We start from the raw sequence: 23897 nt of genomic DNA, 5'->3' as shown, positions 1-23897 counted from the left end.
ACAAAAAGTTACAAAGTTATTATAGCTGTCACAGAAATTAGCTAATTGTGTAAAAGGTACCTGTTTGCATAAATAGGAACAGAATCAAAATTCATTATAGGACACTAAGGTGGATGAATAATTACTTTTAGCTTGTCCACAGATCTCTGTATTGTCATGCAATGTGGTTTTAGATGCACCTGTCTCAACTAGCAGAATTTGAACTAACAATCTTTGTACTATGTAGTGAATTTGGTATAAGCAGAGCCGTTTTGCCTACATAATGTGAAAAAACCTGAGTATTTAAACTGCTATTAGAATTTGTCTGTGGATTGATTAGATATTTTGAAGTCAAATATTTCCTTCTTTACTGGCATGATCTGTGCTCTTTGTATATGAGACATGATAACCTAATCAACTTTGCACTTTATGTGAGTATTATGATTTTGTGGTTTATTTGAGATTATTTTGTTCTTGCATAAGTTGTCAAGAGTTCATTTTTTCCCTATCACAGCACCCTAGAAACCCGACAAACCCTCTTTCTGTACTGTATTTTATAACCCCAAAGACCCTGGAGACTCTCCAGCATGCTGCCATGCAGAGCAGCAGCCTCACCAGGGGCAGGGCCGATAGTTATCTGTCAGAAATATGTAAAACCAGCAGCTACTCCCTCGCACAGCAGCAAGACCCTGCGTGTCAGGCGGACAGCATTGCCTGCCTCCAGGCTTGCACGGCGGTAGCCAGCTGGGTGGCAGCGATTTGTCCCTCGGCACAGCAGCAAGTCCCAAAGCTGCGCTGTCAACAACTGACCCAAAATCCAGGGCTGCTGACGTAGGTGAGAGCGATGGAGAGGCTGTGCTAGGGCCTGTGGGATTGGAGGTCCCAATTTGAGGAGACAGACATAACTGAGTGGAGAACTGTTCTGCAGGGGATTTATAGTTGAAATTCTGCCTCCTCAGAGATCCCCAGAGATCTGTATAATTGTTGTGTTGTGTTAAAAAAGGTAAAGGCACCTCTTTAAATGGGGTTTTAATGAATTTAAACATCTTTCAACATTTGAAAGGCATTGAAATAAAACGTGAATGGTGTTGCAGTTGGAAAATAAGATCAATAGTATTAGCCCTGTCCACTAACATGAACTGTAAAAACCACAGTTCTGACTTCAAGTGACAAACTAATTTAAATTTTGCGTAGACTAAACGTGTCTACCCTCTTCTAACAGTACTTTAACTTGTAATAATGTATCTCTTGTGTTTATTTACTAACTTCCCGACTGTAAAATAAATATTTTAGCTATCTCATTCATTGTCGTATCATTTGCTTCAAGGCATTTTACTTCTACTTCACAAAAAACTAATTTTTTCATATTCTTATTCATGCTATGCATATGCAGATATCGAAAGGTAATAATTAGATGCGTCTGCTTACATTTGCTGGGAGAAGATGTTAAACAAATTAAAGTGAACCTAACTATCACTCACCATCATTAAAGAAATGACTCTGTAATAAGATCTGAACTTTGACAGGCAGTTAAATACTATACATTGGTATATTTGTACTGTTTGCAAAATTCCCATGTACAATATTATCTTTGTATGCAGTTGAATAAAAAATTAAGTGTTCCACGTCACAACTTCTGCTCCTTTTCCCTCTGGAATGATAAGTTGTTGGCTTCGACAGCAATGGTTATTAATGCCACAGGATAAGCACATCAGCTCATGAACCACACAGAGGAGTCGTAAGTGATTTAACAGCACCCTCTGAGAAGATAAGGACATGAGAATGGCATTACTGAGTTAGACCAGAAGTCAGTCTTTCTTGGTATACTGTTTCCAACCTTAGGCAGTGTTGAAGGCTCAAGAGTATAAAAGAAGGATGAGACTAAATTGTAGTTTTTCTTTGATATTCTTCAAGCATCGAACTATGAAGCTGCTCAGAGGCGTCCTGGAACCTCTGCATATTATCCACACACATATGCATGAAGAAGTGTATCCTTTCATTTGTTTTGAGCCTGACATCAGGACATTTGTCTTGTCGCTCTCAGTTTCTTACAAGTGACGATCTGTGGATAGCTGTTGGCCTCCTCCCTGCAATATATGTCTTAATTGCTTCTTTCCTGGGCACATAAGTCCTTGCTTGTTTAGCCTGTCTTTATATGGGAGATGTTCTGTGCCTTTCATTCCACTTGCTGCAGTTCCTAGTACCTTACGGTCTGTCCTGTTAGGGACAGGAACCAGAACTGCACAGAGTATTCAATGGTAAGTAGACTGAAGTAATGCAATGCAATGATTTTCCTTTTTTTCTGTTCCAAACAGTCTTAACATTCTGTTTGCTTATTTTGACTTTAGGGAAGATTGAACCAATCTCTTCATAAAACTGCTGATTAATATTGTAATGTTTTTTATTTTTGTTCCGTGAGTGGTCGTAGTTATCTCAGAACTAACCACGTGGTCCAAAGCTAGGACTGTTTCCACCCTCCTATGCATTACTACGAATCAGCATTGAATTTTATCTGCTTTATCACTTGTGCATTCAGAATGCTTCTATCCTTCTACATGTCCTTACACTCACATCTTTTATTCTTATTGTTCTGAGAAATGTTCTAGCAAATATAAGCATCTTACTGTGCATCCCGTCTGTGCCATTTATCAGGATGATGACCAGAATAGAGCCTCGTACAGATCCTCATTCAGGTGTGCAAGTGACCTCCCACTGTTGAAAAAAATGATGACTAGGCTCTATTGTTTGCTTTTTTGTCTTTTACCTGGTCATTAATCCATGGCAAGAAATACTTTACTTTTCTACGAGGCTTTTTAAAAACCATTTGATTATTTATAGTAAGTGCTTATGCCTTTAGTAAGTTATTGCTTGTGCGTTTTTGGCTTTTCTGTGTTTATCTTTGTGTCTATTTTTTCTCCTTCAGGTGTAAGTACATCTTATAATATTTACCTGAAGTTTTAAACATCCTGGGTTTTGTTGTTACTCAACAGTTATTTTTTATATAAAGAAGTTCATATTATGATGACTATAAACAATCTCTTCTCCAACTCAGAAATTAGCTGCCTCATTTTTACGCAACTTACTTTTTGGAATTAAATACTATTTTAATGTAGTTTTTGACTCTCAGATTTAAAAGGCGATTTACCAATTACATCAGGGTTATGGAGCATTTGTTCTGTCACAGCATTTTGACCCATGACTTACACATTGCTCGGAAGCAAGTCAAGAGTGTCTTGTCTTGCTCAGCTTTCACCAAAAGTTGCTCCGTGAATCAGTCATTGGTAGTGTCATTTAGTTTCTGCATCACACCCCAACCTGACATTTTCCCAGTCTGTGTGGGGGTGATTGAAGTTTCTGATTGCTAATTTGTTTTTTTGCTGTCTCTTAAATCTCTCTTGGCACCTCACTGACACTATTGTCGTCCTGATTAGGCAGTGACAACTTATTTCTAATACTTATGTAGGCCTGGCATCTTAATCCATAGAGATAATGAGTAACGTTCAGTACAGTTAACTATATGATGCAAAGCTTTCTTCAACATACACTACATCCTTCTTTTTCTTGCCTGTGTAGTTTGTTTTGTGTTACTGATTTCCACTGACTGCTTTCGGTCCATCGAGTCTCTGATGGTGCTATTAGGTCAGTACTCTCACTTAAAACTAGGTATCCCAGTTCCTTTGTCTTATTTTTAAACTTCTGACATTTCAGTAATAACATGCATGCATTTGATCTCGTTGTGTATATTTCTGTGCTACCTATCTTTAAATGGTATTTTTGGGTGCAGAATGAGCTTTTGTCCTGAATGAGTTGTACCAGCTATTGTCTTGGCTTTTTCCCAAAGATATAAAGCTTTTGTAATTTCACCTCTCTGTGATTCAGACCCCAAGCTGGATTTTCTTCTGTACCTGTTGGCTTTCCTATTGCCATTAATTCCATCCCCTTCCTGATTTTTAGTCCCGGTGGCTTTATCTGAATCCTATTTTTGTTGTACAGACTTTGTACAGAGTTTATCCATTTCCTGATGAATCTAAACCCCTCATCTCTATGCTGTTGTCTGAAAGACTGATTCTCCAGCCAGTATGAAAAAGCACTGCTGGGGTAAGAGCAGAGGTAGATGATCAAGGATATAATTTTCGTATTTGAGGAGGCCATTCGATTGCCATAACTGAGATGCTCCGCAGAATACTAATCTCTGACTGAAAACTATGGTATGTAGTATACCTTGCTCACACTTCTTTACTCAGTCACATTTTGTTCACCCAAAGGCCAGATGGGGAAAATAATTTCTTACCTCTTAAATTTGCTTTGCTGCTTCTGAGGGATTTGGCAATAGTAGATGAATTAGGTAAATAAGTGAGCAGTGGTTATAGGCTGTCCCTGTGGTAAGGAAGACTCCAGTTCTTTAATTAACAGTGCCTTTACTTCTGAATTCGAGTGCTGCCTCTGAAGTCAGTGTGCCTACCTAGCACAGATTTATATGAGTACTTATGCTGCAGGAGAAACATTATCTACAATAGAATAACTGTCTAGTGAGGGAAAAACACTTTGTGTGAGGGAGATATATAAACCAAGTTTTAAGTGCTCAGTGTTTTCACCAAATTTCCAAGCAAATGAAAATATTTGCCTTCTGCTCTTCCAGCTGGTACCACAAAGGAAAGAATGTCACAATATACAAGTAGCCCCTTCTATAATACATTCAGTTATTTGAAACTTACATATGTCGGAATACACTCACAGTTTCTCGGTTTTGCCAGTATCTTGTATTACACATATGTGTTGATGTGAGAAAAATAGCCTCTAACAGCCTTAAGTAAAGTATTGTTACTGTGTGTAGATCATAGAACCATAGAATCAGAGAGTGATTTGGTTTGGTAGGGACTTTAAAGATCAACCAGTTCTAACCCCCCTGCCATGGGTAGGGATACTGTCCACTAGATCAGGTTGCTCAAAGCCTCATCTAGCCTAGTCTTGAACACATACAGGGACGGGGCATCCACAACTTCTCTAGGCAGCCTGTTCATGTGTTTTGCCACCCTCGTAATAAAGAATTTCTTCCTGATATCTAGTCTAAATCTTCCGTTTCCGTTTAAAACCACTCCCTCTTGTCTTATCACTACACTCCATTAGGGACCTTAAAGATCATCTAGTTCCAACCCCGCTGCCATGGGCAGGGACACCTCCCACTAAACCAGGCTGCCCAAGGCCCCATCCAACCTAGCCCTGAACAATTCCAGGGATGGGGCATCCACAACTTCCCTGGGCAACCTGTGCCAGTGCCTTACCACCCTCATCGTGAAGAATTTATTCCTAATGACTAATCTAAGTATTCCCCCTTCCAATTTAAAGCTATTAGCCCTCATCCTATCACTAAATGCCCTCCTCAATTGTAAAATGTCCCTCCTCATCTTTCCTGTAGGCCCTCTTTAAGTTCTGTAAGGCTGCAATAAGGTCTCCCTGAAGCCTTCTCTTCTCTAGGCTAAACAACCCCAAGCCTCTCAGCCTTTCTTCACAGGAGAGTTGTTCCATCCTTCTGATCATTTTTGTGGCCCTCCTCCAGACCTCCTCCTACAAGTCCATGTCTTCCTTAGGCTGGAGGCCCCAGTGTTGGATGCAGTACTCCAGGTGAAGTCTCACCAGAGCAGAGTAGAGAGGCAGAATCCATTCCCTCAACCTGCTGGCCACACTCTGCTTTTGTTGCAGCCCAGAGTGTGGTTGGATATCTGGGCTGCAAGCACATGTTGTTGGCACGTATTCAGTTTTTCATCCACTGATACTCCCACGTCTTTCTCTGCAGGACCACTCTCAGTTCACTCATCACCGACTTGTGTGTAGGATTGTCCCAACCAGCAGGACCTTGCACTTAGCCTGGTTGGAGTTCATGAAATTTGCACAAAGGGGAAAGTAACCAATGCATTATCCACTAGAGGATCAGTTTTGCTTTAAGTATCCAGAGTAGATAAAAACCCCAGGGAGAGCCTGCTGCTTTGAAAAATTAAGCTGCTAGAACTGGAAGTTTTGAAGATTTGTGACTGATCAAGTGTTTCATGTTGGTTGTTTAGACCATTTTGTTGGTGGTTTCAAGAGTTGGGAAGCTTTGCAGTCTGAAACCCTCCTCATCTTTATGCAATGACACATCTTGATTCCCCAACTCCAAAAGCTATTAGCAAACCTTTGCAGAGTCAGATCATGTAGGCAGAGCTGTGGGAAGCTGGAGACCTGCCCTGCTGTGGCCTTGCTTATGATCCTGGGGGGGCTGATGTAATGTTGTGAGTCATGGGCAGGGTGGGGTCCCCGGGCAGAGCCAGCGAGTTCTGGAAGTGTCCGACAGGCTTAGCGCACACAGATGGCATGTGCTGCGATATTAAAAACTACATGAATCGTGTTTTAAGTTACATATTTTCAAAGTGTTTGGTGGCCAGTGTGTTCTCACTCTTTTTTTCAGAGGGCCTTTTGTTGATAGTGTCTGTCTTGGATGGGATTTCCTGCAAGAATGTCTGGTAGTTCACGTAATCACAGACAACAAGGAGAAATTTGGGCATCAGCCTTGCTGGTCTATTGTCAGTGACACTGGCTGGCTCCCAGGGTCAGCAAATGAATAGGTTTGGAGGTGAGAAAATGTAAAAAGTTATCCCCACAGTGGGTTAAATATTCCTTTCTTTTAATCAAAAAGTGTGAATGGGAAAAAATTTGTATTTCAGTTTTCACTCAAGGGCATGTTTCCCTTGGCTCTCTGGTCCTAAATATAGGAGAGTTTTATTTGTTAACTCTGGAGTGATTAAATTAATATTGTACAAGTTCTGTAGTGCCTGTAGAAAGGTCTTTTTACAATTCTATGGTGACAGAAAGACTATAGGCCTTTCTATCTGAAGTACAGGTTTACTGAAAATGGTTTTTGATGGTTTTCGTGTTCAGTCATAGCAAATAAGAGGGCATATATTTATGGTCACAGTATTCAAAGCACATCTCTGTATGCCCAGCTGCCAAGGCTTTTAACTACTTCCATCACTGCTGTCCTAGAACACCTTGCAGACACTAGAAGAATTATGCATGCAATAGTCTAAGAGAGGAAGATCTAACCAAATATGACAAAAAAATATAATAATCAACTTACAGGCATTCTTTGAGCTTTGTTTTTCATTCCAGATTTTTATTGATAGTTCAAGTAGCATCAAAGAGAGATATAAGTTGATATATTTATGGAAAAAACCTAAGTAGAATTATAAGTAATCTTTCTTTCTCTAAAATGATTATCTCATAGATCCCAAATTTTTAGCCTTTGTTCATATGTCATAACTGAAAAAGAGTTGCATAGCTTTAAGATTTTAGGGCACTAGCTTTCTCCAATTCACTGGAGGCACATCCCGCTACAGTGTAGGAGGCACAATCCATTAGTTGTCAGTTCCCATCTCTCTAAGGTCAGCTGCCTCAATCGTGGGAACCAGCTGACAGCTGATAAAGGTTGATTTTTTTTCTTCCCTGTAGACTGTTAGCAGGATTTCAATTAGTGCAATTAAATGTACCTGTTTTCTTGAGGTCCTGTCAGCTCTAACATAAATAAATTTGTGCTTCATGAAGCAAGTTCAGGGGCTTACTGACCCTAGCATTATTTTTCATTATTCTAAGTCTTTTTTTTTTTTTTTTTTTTTAAAGTATATTTTGTGTTTTTCTTCCTGGCTTGATCTTTTTTAGAGTTTTCAAGTACAGCATCTAAGCATTTGACATTTCTATTCCTCTTTTTTAGAAGGGTTCCATCAGCTATTGAATTTTATGTTCTATCTGTCCATCATCAAGTGGATTTTGATTGCAAAAAGAAAAACAATAAACCCCCCATGATCTTTGGACAGATCTTCAGGGCTGTAGTGAAAGACCATGCTTTTTTTCAGCTAGCTTTCTGCCACCATATCAGAGAGTGTGATACCTTTGGTAAGTAAAGGGGTATATTAGTTTTTATTTTGGCCAGTTGTTTGGGAACAGAAACTTCTGATTACTGAGAAGCCTGTGGTGGTGTAATATGTGTGATACTCTGAACCAATATTTAGGTTTTTTCCTTCTACTCTGATCTGTCAGGAATTAAATAGCCCAGACTGTTGTCTTATTGTCCTGACATATGTCCCTAAACTGAAATACTTGCAGGAACTTTCTTCTTTCTCTCTCTGTATTTGCCTACAGAAGCTCAGCCCAAGCACTTGCTTCCTTATCAGCTGGTGTCCTCTGATGTTCAGATGAGAGAACACCCCAGGAGAGGGAAGGCATTCTTGTCAGTTTGCCTCTTCTCTGTATGTGTTCCTCTGCCCACAACAATGCCCAGCTTTTGAAGAGTAAGCTCCGGTGACCACGACTGGAAAGTGCCATGGGGCAGCAAGCACTGAGGGCTCCCCTTCATTGCTGTTGAGAAGCTTCTCTTCTGTTGCAGTGACCACCACCTGCACCTGAAAAACTGGGCAGGAGCTGCTTTGGCCGGTTGCTATGTCAACTGTGCTCCCTTTGCCTGCAGAAAGCCAAGTGTTGGTTGGTATGGCAACACTCCTCTGAGCACCCAGAGATGCTCGGTGGGGGACAGGCGCTTTGGAGAATGCACTGTGGTTGCAGTGGAGATGGAAACTCTTGTACCAAAGGGTATGAGAGGGCAGAAAATACCCAGACAACCATACATTTATTTGGAAAATTCTGTTTTGTAGCATCAAGTGAGTTCTTGGAGGCTAAATAGATTCTTAAATCTATTTATAGCACCATCCTTGTGTGTTTCATTAGAAGAGGAAAAAGATCATTGTAATTTGGTACCAAGGATACCAGAACAACTTGAATGTACGTAGGGTCACACTGAAATCAGTGTAATTGAGCTGCTTTAGCACTGTGTTTTCTTAACAAAAGTGTGTTTTAGCCACATGGTGTGAAAATATGTGCCATGTTTTCAACTTGTCTGTATTTTAGGGGGTTTCAGTGGTGTCAGCAAGAAGCCCTAGTCAGGCGAGATGAATCTTTACCGTAATAGCAGCTAGACAAAGGAACATTAGAGGAGGTTGCTTTGGTGGAGTGGATGTGTGTGCACATTTCCTTCATTTGGGCTGCTTATGAACTACATCTAACACCAGACAAGTTCTGATTAGGCAGTTTTCTTGTAAAAGACCTTGCAGAAAAATAGACATTGGAGATTTTCTCCATTCGCTGACAAATAAGTAATGAATGGTTTAGACTTTGGGCGAATCAAAATCAGCAGGTAAAGTATAACATAATTTTTTTCTTCAATAAAATCATTCTTTAATATGAAAGTTGATGAAGCTTTCAGAAAATTTTGAATGCTGAGAAAGATGTTTAAGTGATCATCTCACACAACTGAATAGTGTTGCTGGTAAACTGACTTCCTAAGGTTACCTTTTCTGAATGCATATATATTGAACTCATATTTAGCTAGTTGAATCAATGTGTTCGTGAATCTATTCCTCAGCTCTCTTCTCAGTGTGATGGGGGGACAGATTTACATATATTTTGTCAAAGCATAGGATTCATGAGTTTGGTTTTGAAACTCACTTTGGACTTATTGTGAAGAATGCAACATCAGTGCTTGAGATATAGCATCTTATACTACAGCAGCAGTATCTTGAGTTTTTGAAATTGTGTGGAAGGTGAGTAAGTATTTATTTCGCCCACTGAGTAAGTATTTATTTTATTAACTAATCAAAAATAAATAATCCAAAGCTGACGGTAATAACCACATTTGTCTGTTGGTCAAGAGAACAAGGATCATAGAATAGTTAGCGTTGGAAGGGACCTGAAAGATAATCTAGTTCTACCCCCTCTGCCATGGGCAGGGACGTGCCACTAGATCAGGCTGCCCAAGGCCCCATCCAGCCTGGCCTTGAACAGCTCCAGAGATGGGGCATCCACAGCCTCCTTGGGCAACCTGTGCCAGTGTCTCACCACTCCCATGGTGAAGAAATTCTTCTTAATGTCTAGTCTAAATCTGCCCCTCTCCAGTTTATACCCATTCCCCCTGGTCCTATCCCCACAAGCCTTTATGAATAGCCCCTCTCCAGCTTTCCTGTAAGCCCCCTTCCAGTACTGGAAGGTCACCTCTGAGCCTTCTCTTCTCCAGGCTGAACAAGCCAAATTCTCTCAACCTGTTCTTGTATGGAAGATGCTCCAGCCCTCCAATCATCTTTGTAGCCCTTCTCTGGACCTATTCCAACAGCTCCATATCCTTCTTCTGTTGAGGATTCCAGAACTGGACACAGGATTCCAGATGAGGTCTCACAAGAGAGGAATAAAGGGGCAGGATCTCCTCCCTCGCCCTGCTGGCCACGCTTCTTTTGATGCAGCCCAGGATACGGTTGGCCTTCTGGGCTGCGAGCACACATTGCCGGCTCATGTTGAGTTTCTCATCGACCAGCACCCCCAAGTCCTTCTCTGCAGGGCTGCTCTCAAGCACGTCATCCCCCACCATGTACTGAAATCAGGGATTGCCTCGACCCAGTTGCGGGACCTTTCACTTGGCTTTGTTGAACCTCATGAGGTTCACACAGGCCCACATCTCCAGTCTGTCCAGGTCCCTCTGGGTGACATCCTGTCCTTCCAGTGTGGCAACTACACCACTCGGCTTGGTGTTATCTGCAAACTTGCTGAGGGTGCACTCAATCTCACTGTCAATATCATTTGACCGGTCCCAGTACAGACCCCTGAGGGACACTGACAGAGAACCAGATAATGGTTCTCCTCAGGACACCACTCATCACAGATCTCCATCTGGACTTCGAGCCATTGACCACTGCTCTCTGAATACGACCATCCAACCAGCTTCTTAACCACTATACTGTCCAGCCGTTGAATCCATATCTCTCCAATTTAGAGAGAAGGGTATTGTGGGGGACAGTGTCGAAGGCTTTACAGAAGCCCAGATAGATCACATCTGTCAGTTTACCTGTGTCCGCTGTGGCAGCTGCCCTGTCGTAGAAAGCCACGAAGTTGGTCAGACAGGATTTGCCCCTGGTGAAGCCATGCTGGCTGCTGTTAATCACCTCCCTGCTTTAGTATAGCTTCTAGGAGGATCTGTTCCATGATCTTGCCAGGCACAGAGGTGAGGCTGACAGGTCGGTAGTTCTCAGGGTTGTCTTTTCTACCCTTTTTAAAAATGGGCATAATGTTACCCTTCTTCCAGTCACCAGGGACTTCTCCTGATTGCCATGACTTTTCAAATATCATGGAGAGTGGCTTGGCAACCACATCTGCCAACTCCCTCAGGACTCTGGGATGCATCTCATCAGGTCCCATAGACTTACATATGTTCAGGTTTCTCCGGTGGTCACAAACCTGATCCTCTTCTACTGTGGGAGGGGGTTTACCCCCTTCGTCACCATCTTGTTGTCCCATGACTCAGGAGAGGTGAAGACAGCAGTGATCGGTGAAGACTGAGGCAAAAATGTTAAGTACCTCAGCCTTCTCCTCATCTGTTGATACAGGCTCACTATTTCCAGTCATCAGTGGGGGTATGTTCTCTTTGACCTCCCTCAAGAATGTAAATTTACATCCAAATACTAATCTAAACCAGAAATCTGTGTTTCAAGTAGATACAAGGCTGTCTTCCCAAACAGTGTAATAATTCTTTTTTTGCATAGACTTTTTCAATATTTCCACTAATTTTCAATATTTTTTTTTATTTTGCATGAATAGTTCCTTTTGCTTAGCTGCCATATTAATAGTATTCCATCATAATTACCAGTTATAGTGTTTTATCTGGCAGTCATTTTGAAGAAACACCACATTTTTACACCTAATGGAAAACTTTAACTTCCTTGGTACATAGCACATTAAGACCATGTAGTGATAGTCAGTTTCAGAACATTATTGCTGCTATAGGGCTGTTAATTTTACTTTGATGAACAAATGATATTTAAAAAAAATATTCTTTTCTTTTTATTGAGTGTAGGAGAGAAAAGCTAAAGATGACAGTTCCTGTAATAGTAAACAAATTATGATCTACTTTTAAGATTACAGCACATTAGTATTTATTGTTCATTACTCCTATCGTCAGTGTCTTAGGTACTCTACAGTAGCATACCATAATACATTCTGCCTGTCTGAAGTAGCTTTGTAATTAAATCGTAGTGGTGCTTCCTACATGGCATGTTCTGTCTGTGAAAGAGGCAAATATCATACAGAAAACACTTAAAAATTTCTTTGTACATGGTTAGCATCATACAATATTTGTGAGTTTCTGTAATTCTTGCTTAAGATGGTTTGAAATCACAGAGAGTACCCATGAAGAATACAGATACATTATGCTGTATTTAAGTTGTGATATTGGCCTCTTTATCATTTATCACTTGGGAAAGAATTTATCATCTAAATTCTTTCCCAAGTAGTATCTACTGTTTGAGGACTTTTTTCTTCTGGTTTTTTTTCCCCCAGGGAAAGCTATGTTGAAAAAATACAAGTATACCTTTCCGTGTCCTTTTCCTTACATTAGCGGCATTCTTACAGTGCTATGAAGTCAAGGATGCTTGGCATTTCTTTACTGTAGTAGGATGTGCCATCGTCTTTGAATACACAGAACAAAGCTTACATTGCCTGTGCAATCCAGCTTTTCCCATTTTGAGGAGGTTTCACCTGTACTTCAGAAGCACTATATTTTCCTTTCTGTCAAGGTCTTGAGTGATTCTGTTACCATTCTTGACCTGAAATATCTATTACTGTGAAGAACTGGAGGGTGGAAGGGGGAACCTTGGAGGTGGCATGGTATTGTATGGGGAAAAAAAAATATTTATGGAGGCCTTGGTTGCTGAGGAGATTGTCCGCTGCTTTGTGCGTTAGTTAGAATTTCGTAAAGCTGGCAGCTCTGTGTCATCTTTGACATATAATAGCACTGTAATACAGTAGCTGAAGTTGGATTAGTCTCTCTCAAGGAGTTTCAGTGCAGTTCTAATATGAGTTTGCTGCTGCTTTTTGCTTTGAGGTGGTAGGAAAAAGTGCAATGATGAACAAGCATATTCTTTCTTTGTATCCCCTCTTCTTCGGAGCAAGTCAGGCTGACAGTACAAATGTACAGTGATTCTTCAAGGTGTGTTGTAGCACACATGCTTTCTTGGGAATTCTGTTTCTGTTGTGTCTGTTTTCAAAGTGCAGAAAGTGTGCTTAAGCAGACATCTAGATTGTATATTGCCATTGCAGAAGGTTCTGCTTGAGGATTTTCCTTAGTGGATACCAAGCAAAGAACTGAGAATGAGCTAATATTTCACATGCAATAATGTACATGTTTAAAAATAACTTTTTTGGACATCAGTTTTTTCAATACATGCAAATACAATCATATACATTAGCAGACATACAGGTAGGTGATTTCTATTTAAAGTTAAGATGCAATAAGAAGTAAAGGTTAATTGAGAAAGCACTAATGAAATTTGTACCTTAGAGGATGTATTTTGGAAGTTTGTGTTTCAGACAAGACTCTGAAAATTCTTGATGTCCAATGGATGTTGCTGTTTCTCTGTGCAATTTGTAAACTGTTTTCACTGTTGTTCCCTGCCATGGTTAAATAAACAAATAAAATGACAGACCGTTACTGCTTATGTTGTTACATTTTACTTAGCTGGTTGATTACTCCATTCGTTAGCTCTTAACATGTATTTTTTCTTAGGCCGAAGGAATGTACTCAGATGTACTGCTTCTCTAACGTTTCGGGGCTAGGTGGTTCACTTCTTTCAATGCTGTGCAGTGCCACCTTGTCTCTTTATTTCTGTTTTGCATTATTTTGCATATATATTGTGCGTGTGTACATGGTGAGCTTTTGGTGTACTGCACATGTGTCCATAGCTTTTATAATCCCCAATTTCTTGACATTGATGTGCAAGCCATTATGGAAGCCAAGCGCTTAGGAAATTTTGAACACTAATAGAAACAAGCTTGAATTAAGGCAAAATGGAGCTGGTAGGGGATATTCATTCTAATGCATCAGTGTCAGAAAATTGGTTGCGTAGAACATGAGGAGAGATGTAGTCTTCCTGACGTGCTAATAGGAGCAAGGGAAGTGCACCCAGTGTAGCATGTACCTTGTTCGCTGATGAGCAGGGACCGGTACTGCCACTGAATAAAGCTTATGACAAAAAGGTCGGAGCACTTTCTTCTGAGCAGTCATGTCACATTTGAGTTTTGAGGAATGAACTTCCTTTCAGGCAGTTCCACATGGGCTTATTTTTCTCTTCACCAGGCCCTTTTGTTTTCAGAGGTGTCCTAATAATTTCCTAAAACTAGAACAGTTTGTCTGTGGTATCTATAATGGTTTGTTTTCCTAAGAAATTAAATTTGGTTTCTTAAAGCTATAGCAGCTCCCTTGTTAATGAGAATGAATCGCTGTAAATGAAATGCAAAAGCTCCGAGTGTGAAAGGTGCACTCAAGTTTCATTTGATTGCAAGGAAAGGCTGTAGGTGTTGAGGGAAGCAGGGCAGGATCTGTGCCTGAAATTGGGTTGTCACCACACAAAACCCATTACAATAATGGAGCGTTCCCAGTAGTCTTACTTAGAAAACTTGAGCATCTTTTTCCCAAACAAGCAGCAAGCCTGAGGGGTTTTGCATCACCAGCTTGTAGAACCAGATGCAAATGCAGGTATCCTGTGGCTTGCACACCTGCTGCTAAACATTTAAATGTGTTTGGAAATCACATAAATTTCTCCATGTTTTGTGAAGAATTTCATGAAGAGTTTTATTGTTTAGAGCACTTATGTAATTTGAAAAGCAGAGTTTTAATGGCCATCTCATTTTTTTTTCACTGTTAAATACAGCTGTATTATTAGACCTGAACCCAGTGTTTTCTTTAATTGTAAACATTCATTTCCATATATAGAAAGTCTTATTTTCAGTTGTTCACCTTTTTTATTTCATGTATAAGAATAGGCTTTCTAAATATTAAATTGTTCTTCAACACTTCAAAAGCTATGAGGCGAAAAAAAGATCAAGTTTTTTCTTTCGTAACAGGAAATTTTGCTGTTTTATGTGGGGTTTCTTTCAGTTTTGCTGTCATTTAACTTTAAAATGTTCCTATGTTTTATTTTTTTAAAATAATGCCATGAAGCTAATGAAAGAGACCTGTTGTCTAAGACTTTAGAAGTATTTCAATATAGTGTTACTATGACACGACCAAGTCAAATTATCAAATTCTGAAATCAAATAAAGAATTTTAAAATTGATGTTTTAGGCTTCTATATCAATGTTTAGCTCTCAAATTAGTGATCTGTGCTCTTAGGAGACACCATAAACCTTTACTGACAAAATTTTGAAAACCAAACATTGACATTAGTAGGACATCACTGAAATTTGCTGTTGTTCTAAGTATGATGTAGCCTGTTGATGAGAAAATCTGTCCGTGCAAGATGAGGTCACACACAAAGGCACACGTATAAACAATATCTTTGCAGCTTATTTTTTGGGTACAATTTTTCAAGCTAATTGAAAATATTTTGAATGTTTTTCCATTCATCTATCAGTTTTTAAAATGGGGAAGATGGCGGTATTTACCTATTACCTCATTTATCGTTCCACAAACATCATAATTTCAGGTAGCTCATAAGTGGAGGAGCAGGTCAAAACATACCAATAATAGCTAAATTTCTGAAGATTTTAAATGCTCCCTTATACTAGAGTGATACTTGTATTATTAGAATTAAGTAGTAAGTGATAGGAATAGCTAGTGTTTTTATTAAGCATTCTTTTATAAAAATATTTTCAATTATATTAAACCAACAGCAAAATAAGCTAGTAACAGGGAAAAGAAAATGCTTTTCTAATTATGCCAAGTATGACTGAGTGCTGTACTTTTCTTTCTTTCCTCACCAGGATTATACTTTGACTATGTACTTTCAACAGTACTGGCGAGATAAGAGGCTGGCTTATGCTGGCATACCTCTCAACCTCACGCTTGATAACCGAGTGGCAGATCAACTCTGGGTGCCTGACACTTACTTCTTAAATGACAAGAAATCATTTGTGCATGGTGTTACCGTGAAGAATCGTATGATTCGCCTTCACCCAGACGGAACAGTGCTTTATGGCCTCAGGTCTGTACTTCCATGATGAAGATTTCATCACTGTTGAAATGTACTGTGTATATTTGCTTCCTGGTACAAGGTTATTACAAGCATTGGGTGGTGTGTTACGTAATGTTCCCTGTAACTCCCAAAGATGCCTGTAGAAAACAAATGACACACTCAATGTTTCTTAATTTTGCCAGGAGCACCTTTAGTCAGGTTTTATCTGTTTCTGTAGAGTCACCACATCTGGAAAGCCCAGTGGCTATAGGAAGCAGAAGGACACACATTAATTGTAAACCTGAAAATTTTGTCCCAAATGCAGGCAGTTAGGTTGATTTGGTGCTTATGTTGTCTCGTAATGTGTCTGTAGTCTGTGAAGAAAAAGCCACAAGAAGCGCTGGTTGGATGGAGTCGGCCGCAGTGCAGACTATGATTATAGGTACCTTCAGTGATCTTTTCAAACAGGGATCAGTGCTGCAGTGTGTTACATTTCAAACCAGACATACAAAGGGATCTTACATTATCATGTTTTTTATGTATTTCAGGCCTGACCTGTGTTTTTTTTGTGTTTTCTCTCATGGCTTTTATGGTTAGGAATGCTGAAGAATCATTCCCTTAATAAACATAATTACACTAGCAAAAGTCTTAATAGAAGACTCAGTAATATCAAAAAGTAATTTTTTTTTGGACAGGTTACTCCATTTGCCCCTGTGATCTAAACTGTACCAGCAAAACAAGTCTTTGCCAGTGAAACCTCCAATTCAATCATTGGAAGTTTCTTGTATTTTTAAGTGTTGATAATACTCAAGTTTGTTGCACGTATGTGGTGCATGATAAAGAGTCTCTCATATAAAAATGAATAAGATTTGAAAATTGGTGCAGATGGATTGTATGACTAGTTTACCTGCTTTTTTTTTTTCACTAACAGTTGAACTTCATACTTGAATTGGGTCTTGGGCTCTCACCCCTTTAACTCCTTTTACATATCATGTATGGGCTATAATTGACTGAATCTTTCTAGACTAACTAAACCCAGACTCAGCTTATTATGAAATTTGGAAGAGGTTTAGGATGAATGTTGTCCCTATAATTAACTGTTTTCAGCAAAAGGAGACTTTCATTTTGCATGCTTTTGACCAAATATGGAACACTGCAGGTTTAGTATTCCTTCCATAAGTAGTTAAATATTGAAAATAGTGCAAGGTATTGTTGTTTCCTTTACTCTATGTCAAGAAACATTCCCACAAGCAATGTAATAAAAAAGGGATGGGGATTAGAAATCTTCTGATCATAATTATGCATAGAAGTCTTTCTGTCACACTGTAAATGTTTGGATTCATTCAAGTGAAGATTATCTGTCATAAAACAGTGTATTTGAATAAGTTTTCCTCCTCTTCTGCAAAAAGTAGATGTCCACAAGCGGATTGCATTTCACTTGGTAGTATTTACTTGACAGGGATTTCACCAATGGCTCATGCATGGCCAACTTCTTTCTATTCCCCGTCCTCTGAAAGTACGCAATATTTGTGGTCAGATATCCATACTGTGAAGCAGTCAAGTTACTTAATGAAGAATAACCGTCTGAAATTAAATCCCGGGAAAATGCAGGACGTTATGATTAGAAGTAAGGAAATATCTGAACCTTAGCTTTGTTGATTTAAAGACTTGAGCTTTGTGTTGCTCTACTACTAGCCTACTTCTTGGTGTTCTAGCTCCGGAGCAGCTTGATGGCGTTGGCCTCAAGCTGCAGTCTGGAGGCAGTGATTCATCTTGTGGACTAAGACCAGAACTTGGGAGTTATATATGCCACAAAACCCAGGGTCACTGAGAATAATAGGGGAAGTTTTGGCGGGTTGCAACTGGTTATAGAATATCCATGGAGCAAAGCAGTTCCTCAAAAAATATGGAATGAAAGTGATCCCAAGGCCACGCTAGCTATGCTCTTTTCTGAACAATATAGTATTTATCATAGTTTTGAAAGACTTGACCTTTAATTATACAAGGTTTCTCTCTACCTCAGAGAAAGGAGTTTGCTACAGCAGCAAAAGTCTGTGAGGGTAGGGGAATACAGCAGTAGCTTTTTGAAGTTCACTTCCTTTCTGGGGGATTATTTTTGGGGGGCAACGCAGTACTGACTTATTTGCACCTTGTTCAAGACAATGTGCAAGACGTATGATGACACAACAGCATTTTTTCATAATAGACAAAAAAAGACATAATGACATAAACTGGGGATCAAAAATAAGAGTTTTTCAGACTGCTTGTGTGTTTGCTGTATAGGGATCTCTTGTTCTCAGGTACTACAATGCTAAATATAATAAATAAATAGAGTGGAGGAGTATATTTCTTTTACCTGAAAGGACTCACCTAGTTATCACCCGTATATAAAACATGATGGGTGTTTGCAAGGTGAAGAGGTTAGTTGTGATCAGCCACACAAGGCAAAAATAATTATTTCTGTTCTTTTTTGGATGGGTTTGTTTCTTCATCAGGATGAAAAAAGGATCAAATTAGCCATCAGGACTGTGACCTAGTCATGTTAGATGAATTTAAATTGCTTAGTCTGATTTACATTGTAAGCTTTTGGGGGACAGAAAATATCCTTTTATCAGTTGTTTGTGCAGTACCTCCCAGCACATCACAGGTGGCATTCCTATACAACAGATCAAAATAATCAAAGGCAGTCAGCCATTAATAAAGTATCTGAGAAGGGTAAGAGAATCTATATGCAGAGGACAGATACCCAGAGTATAGAATTTTAAGCAATTTAAAACATTTCCTTTGTGTATTGCTTTCAACCAAAATATATGTGTATCTGTGTACTTACTTTATCTTTGTCTGGCATGTAATTGTTTCTCTCTCACTGCTGTGATGATGAGTTCTTGAAACCTTGTTTTCCTGCTGTGTCAGGCAGCATCCCATCCCATAAAAATTGGACCTGCTGTTCTTGGGAGCATGCACAAGCCTGAGCAATTAACATTTGCTTTTGGTAAGCATTTGTAGAAGTTAAATTTGGTTGCCTGCACATTCATTCAGAAGAGATTTCTGAGCACTCAGTTTAACTTTGAGTAGATGGGGTAAATCCATTTCTATCTATATCTAGCTGTATCTTCTTCTCTAGCCGATATTTATGAAATAAAAACCATGCATTTTGCTTTAGTGTAAAAAGTTACTTGAGCAAGAATGTGCAGTTTGTCATACTGGAACTTGTGCTGCAGAACCACTATGATATGTCAACAGGCAAAAATAAAAATACATTCCTTAATAAGTCATAAGGCAATTAGTAAGTTGAATGCAAGTTTGCCAGCTGCATAATTTTTTAATAATTAATGTCAAATTAATCATTGTAAGTGCATTTTTTTTCTGTATTGCTGGCATTTAAAGCTAGTTATACAATATAATAGTTAAAGATCTTGGTACCACACTCCCTCTTGTATCAGCTTAGCTCATGTGGATTTTGCTGCAGGATCTTAAATGAGCCCCATATTAGTGTAGGTGAATGTACTGGAGCGTGGGATAGAAACCTCATAGCAGCAACGCCCAAGTGTGTCTGCTTGTTTTACTTTGAGCAAGTTAGCAGTTGAGTCAGGAGCAGGATCATTTGATTGCACAGTCAGTGTGGCTTTGTAAAGCTGATCACTTCTAAGACCTTATAATTTAAAATTTTCATCAGTGATCACAGATTTAAGACTGAGGTTTCTTCTCTAATCCTGGTTTATATGCTTAGCTAGAGCTGCTAGTAGCAGTCATATTGAAGAGACATTCATCTCCATAATGAATAGCTTGTGCCTAGCACCTTGTTTGAGGGTCCAGAAGGACACTGGAAAATGTTAACTGCAGAGGAGATATCCCCCTAAACTGCGGAGTAGCTGAGGAACTGCTGTTTGTGAACTATTTCTGGCCACTGGGACATGTGTTAACAGAGGAAGCAGAGCATCTCCCAGCAGTCAGCTGGGGCAAGATGGACCTGAGTATCCTCCTGTGATATAATACTTGATACCTGAAAGCCTGTGGGGCTGTATTCAGAGGACACCCAGAGTGCACAACAGTGACAGAAACGTGAGCATGCCATAGATGAGGCTGGAAAGGACAAAGATCAGCTGTGTGCCTTTCTCACCATCCACTGGTAGGAAGAACACAAATGAGAAGATATGCTGAATAACAGATCCTGGAGCTTTCCTCTCCTATCTCACCCATTGCCTTTGTGCTCATACAACTGCCTCTCCTTGTGCTAAGAAATAATAACACTTTCTTGCAAAAGCACATTCTTGATCAGACAAGACCTGTTGTCCTGTCAGATAGCTATAGTGGTATTAATTCCTTCCTTTGGATATTACGTGGTTATTTATACTGAGGATAAGCACTCTTTCCTTTCTTTTCTGGGAGTTTGGATAACGCATTCATAATAATAACAGAGTTGGGTTTTTTTTTAGCATGAAAGAGTCAAACAAAGGCACCTAACTACTTACCTCCTCTTGAAATGTTGCCCCTGAATTTTAAAGTAGTTTACCAGATTAGAAGTCTGTAATTTCTGAAGGTTAAGGGGTTAAAAAGAAGACTTAAAACCTGAGAAAACACATGGACAAAACCTTAACGTTGAGGGTTCTAGCTTTTAGAGATGTAAGGTAGATGTAAGGTAGAGATGTACATTTAAGGTATTTCCCTTCTTGTATTATCAGCATCAATTAATCATCAGAATATTATTTGTACAGGAACTAAAGTCCATCTATTTTTTCTATCAGAAAAGGATCAGTACGGAATGGACCTAGTCAAGCCCAGAAGAGAATTTAAATGTGAAATTTATATGAAGCCGTAATGAAGAAAATTATGCATAATAACATACATATTCTTGATGAAGGCTGTGATTCAGCAAAACAGTGCAATACATTGAAGGTTAATCATGACTGTATGGTTATAGCCATCTAAAAGTTAGCACAAATATATAAATCTATTAATTTAAAAATAAAGTGCCAATGCTGTCTGAAGCTGTTAGTACAATTATTTGTATTGTGTGTGTGTGACACTCTTGAATGTACAAGAACTTGATGAAAAATGCAAATTCATCAATGGTGAAATGTTTTGCAAATTAATCCTTAGTATGCTAAATCGCCTTCACTGGAAATAGGGAAGCAAAAATATATTATCATTTGGGGAAAAAAAATAAAAATCCAATATGGCACTTCATTACAAAATCCTCTTTTGAAAAGTAGAGGAATCTATTCAGCTTTGAAAGTAAGCATTTTGCTGAACTTAGCACCTTTTTTCAGTGTTTCAGGTTCTTTCCAGAGCTGCCACAGAACCAAGTAATCAGTTATTCACACAGCTCAAATAATTTTGTGATTCTTAGCAGACTTCTTTCACTTCACATTTTCTGATATAAAGAAATATATTTTAATCTTGGCAAATATTTGTGTAATATTTTCATATACTGGTAGATCCATTGAACCCCAAAGGGTTTGGTTGCATAGAAGTAAGTCTCAGTGAGTTTTTCCTTTGCAGTCAGTGTAATTGCCGTTGTGTTAAGCTGCTGCCCCACGTCAAACAATGGACCAGATTCTCAATGATTGTAAGCTGTTCTTTAGAGAGTCCTCATTTGAAAAAGAAATAACAACAAACCCTGGATTACTGGCTACCTGGTAATTCTATTTGATATTTGTATTTCAGAATCACAACCACTGCAGCTTGTATGATGGACTTGAGAAGATACCCATTAGATGAACAGAACTGTACTCTGGAAATAGAAAGCTGTATGTACATAAGAAGATCCATGTAAAACCTAGTTCAGATGCGGGGTGGTTTTCCTTCTATAGAATTGTGTAATATTTACACTGGTGTCTATAAACACTACGTGAATCATGTAATTATCACCCTTTGAATTTTTTGTTTGTTTGCTTGTTTATTTGACTTTAAAAAAATAAAAGGGGTCATCCTATTCTAGACGGATGGAGACATCGTAGAAAAACAGATTTAGGATAGAATGAAGGCACTGACTTGGCAGAGGCAGTGACCAGATGCTTACCTTCAACATAAAAGAATGAATGTTTGTATTTTAATCGGATTCCTTTTGAAGAGACTAAACACTGGTATCATTTTCTTTCAGTGCACTTTATTTTTCATAGACAGTCTTGCTGCAGGACCCAACCTGGGCTTTCAGATCAGCCTTGTTTATAATTTGCAGTTGTGTTCTACACAAAACCAGATTCTTTCTTCCTCCTAATCATGTCCTAGAATTGAGAGGTATATATGTACTTCAGGACTTCCTGCACCATTTCTGTTACTACCTGGAGACTGTGGGCCATATACAGAAAATAGTAGTATATGCTCTGTATTCATCTATGGTCTTCCACAAGCTCTTCAGTGTGTGTGGGAAAGATCTGCCCCAATTATGCTTGTCTGCTTTCATTGAATAATCCACCTTTTTCTGGTGATTATCAGCATAAATATAACTTGGTTTCAGTGCTATATGTATATGATGTCTTAAATCATGCTAATCTGAAATTTTGCAGATTATTGGGTAGCGTATCCTGTCTCTATGGGACCATTAATCCTTATGTGAAATTTATGAGAGCGATACCAAAAAAAAAAAAAAAGAAAGAAAAAGAAAACAGTGTTTTGCTTTAAATTCCAGTGGAGACTGTTAAGGCACAGCTCTTTGGGACACCTTCCCACAGACATACTGAACAAAATAATATACACCACTCCAGCTGTTCTGATTCTTTCCGTTGTCTCAGATGACAAAGTGCATGTACTGTGGCTGAAGCTACGGAGCCTGATGTTATTTCTAACTTACTCTTCTGCTTTGCTTGCAGATGGCTACACGACTGACGACATAGAGTTCTACTGGAGAGGTGGAGATAATGCAGTCACTGGCGTGGAGAGAATTGAGCTTCCTCAGTTCTCCATTGTGGAATATAGACTGGTGTCAAAGAATGTTGTCTTTGCCACAGGCAAGTATTGTTTGGCTATTCAGTGTTTAGTTAACTTGTGTATGCCAATTGCTGTTTTATTTATCATAATTATATATAGTCTTAGCACTGTGTTGTGTGTTTGACTAAAAAATTACTTACTTGGTAAAGCCTGGAGGTAGGAGCCCATGAAATAGCATTTTTTGTTTACTTTGTATGTGTGAGTGATACTTAACCAAGTGCCTAAATATTTATGATCTAAATAAATATGAAGTAGTTCACCTCTCAAACATTAGTTTAAATGTAGCCTACAGGGTTACTGATCATAAATAAGTATGTTTTGGCATACTAGGTCAAAAAGCCACCATTTTTATGAACTCCTCCCTACAGCTTTTCAGTGCATGTTTATTTTGTTCTTGTTTCGTGAATGTAACGCCTTTTATATCTTGATTTGCACTGATGGGTATGCACTACTGTATACATAACCAGTGCTTTTGTTATCATTGTTAAGATGCTAAAATTAAATCTGTTGGCTTCCTCCTAGTTTCCTTGAAGATGTAATTGAAGTTATAGGTAACACACAGCATTGGATGTCTTCAGGTGACAAGCACAGTGTTGATTTACGTGTATAATATTAGACACCAGCATAAGAAAATGTTGTTATGTATGACAAGAAAGACCAAAGCAATACATAAGGTCATCAGTGTTGAGACACTGTTTGGGACCTCCAGATTTTCAGTGCTTTTCAGACCACAGGAGTGTGATGTTCCATCTGTCCCAGTGCAGCAGAACAAATGAAGCACAGCTTTATTATGTTTGTAAGCATCACTTCACCCACTCTTCGGACACAGCATCTGTTTCAAAGTACACTGAAATACAAGTTGTATTTCAGAACTAAAAGTAAATATTGCTGGGATTGAAATTAATATGAGAGTGTTTGCCATATGCTGCTGTTCTTGTTTATCATTGTGAATGGAAAGGCTTTTTTTTCTATAGA

At 39.0% G+C, this 23897-nt stretch overlaps 1 protein-coding gene across 3 annotated transcripts in view; it reads left to right on the top strand.

The window, feature by feature from the left end:
• GABRB3 (gamma-aminobutyric acid type A receptor subunit beta3) overlaps window positions 1–23897 on the top strand; it is a 190373-nt gene that overhangs the window by 140068 nt on the left and 26408 nt on the right. For 2 of the 3 annotated variants that reach the window (XM_054076932.1, XM_054076940.1), the window contains 3 exons: window positions 15802–16022; window positions 21660–21742; window positions 22805–22942. In XM_054076932.1, coding sequence (XP_053932907.1) covers window positions 15802–16022; window positions 21660–21742; window positions 22805–22942 — 442 coding nt within the window. Of the gene's footprint in view, window positions 1–2585; window positions 2673–15801; window positions 16023–21659; window positions 21743–22804; window positions 22943–23897 lie in introns of those variants that run through there. The other variant, XM_054076949.1, reaches the window with a different exon arrangement.

This window comes from Cuculus canorus, chromosome 1 (genome assembly GCF_017976375.1).
Source record: "Cuculus canorus isolate bCucCan1 chromosome 1, bCucCan1.pri, whole genome shotgun sequence".
NCBI classification, from domain to species: domain Eukaryota; kingdom Metazoa; phylum Chordata; class Aves; order Cuculiformes; family Cuculidae; genus Cuculus; species Cuculus canorus.
Note: the sequence above shows the minus strand (reverse complement) of the source record. Positions and strands in the feature narration are given on the sequence as shown.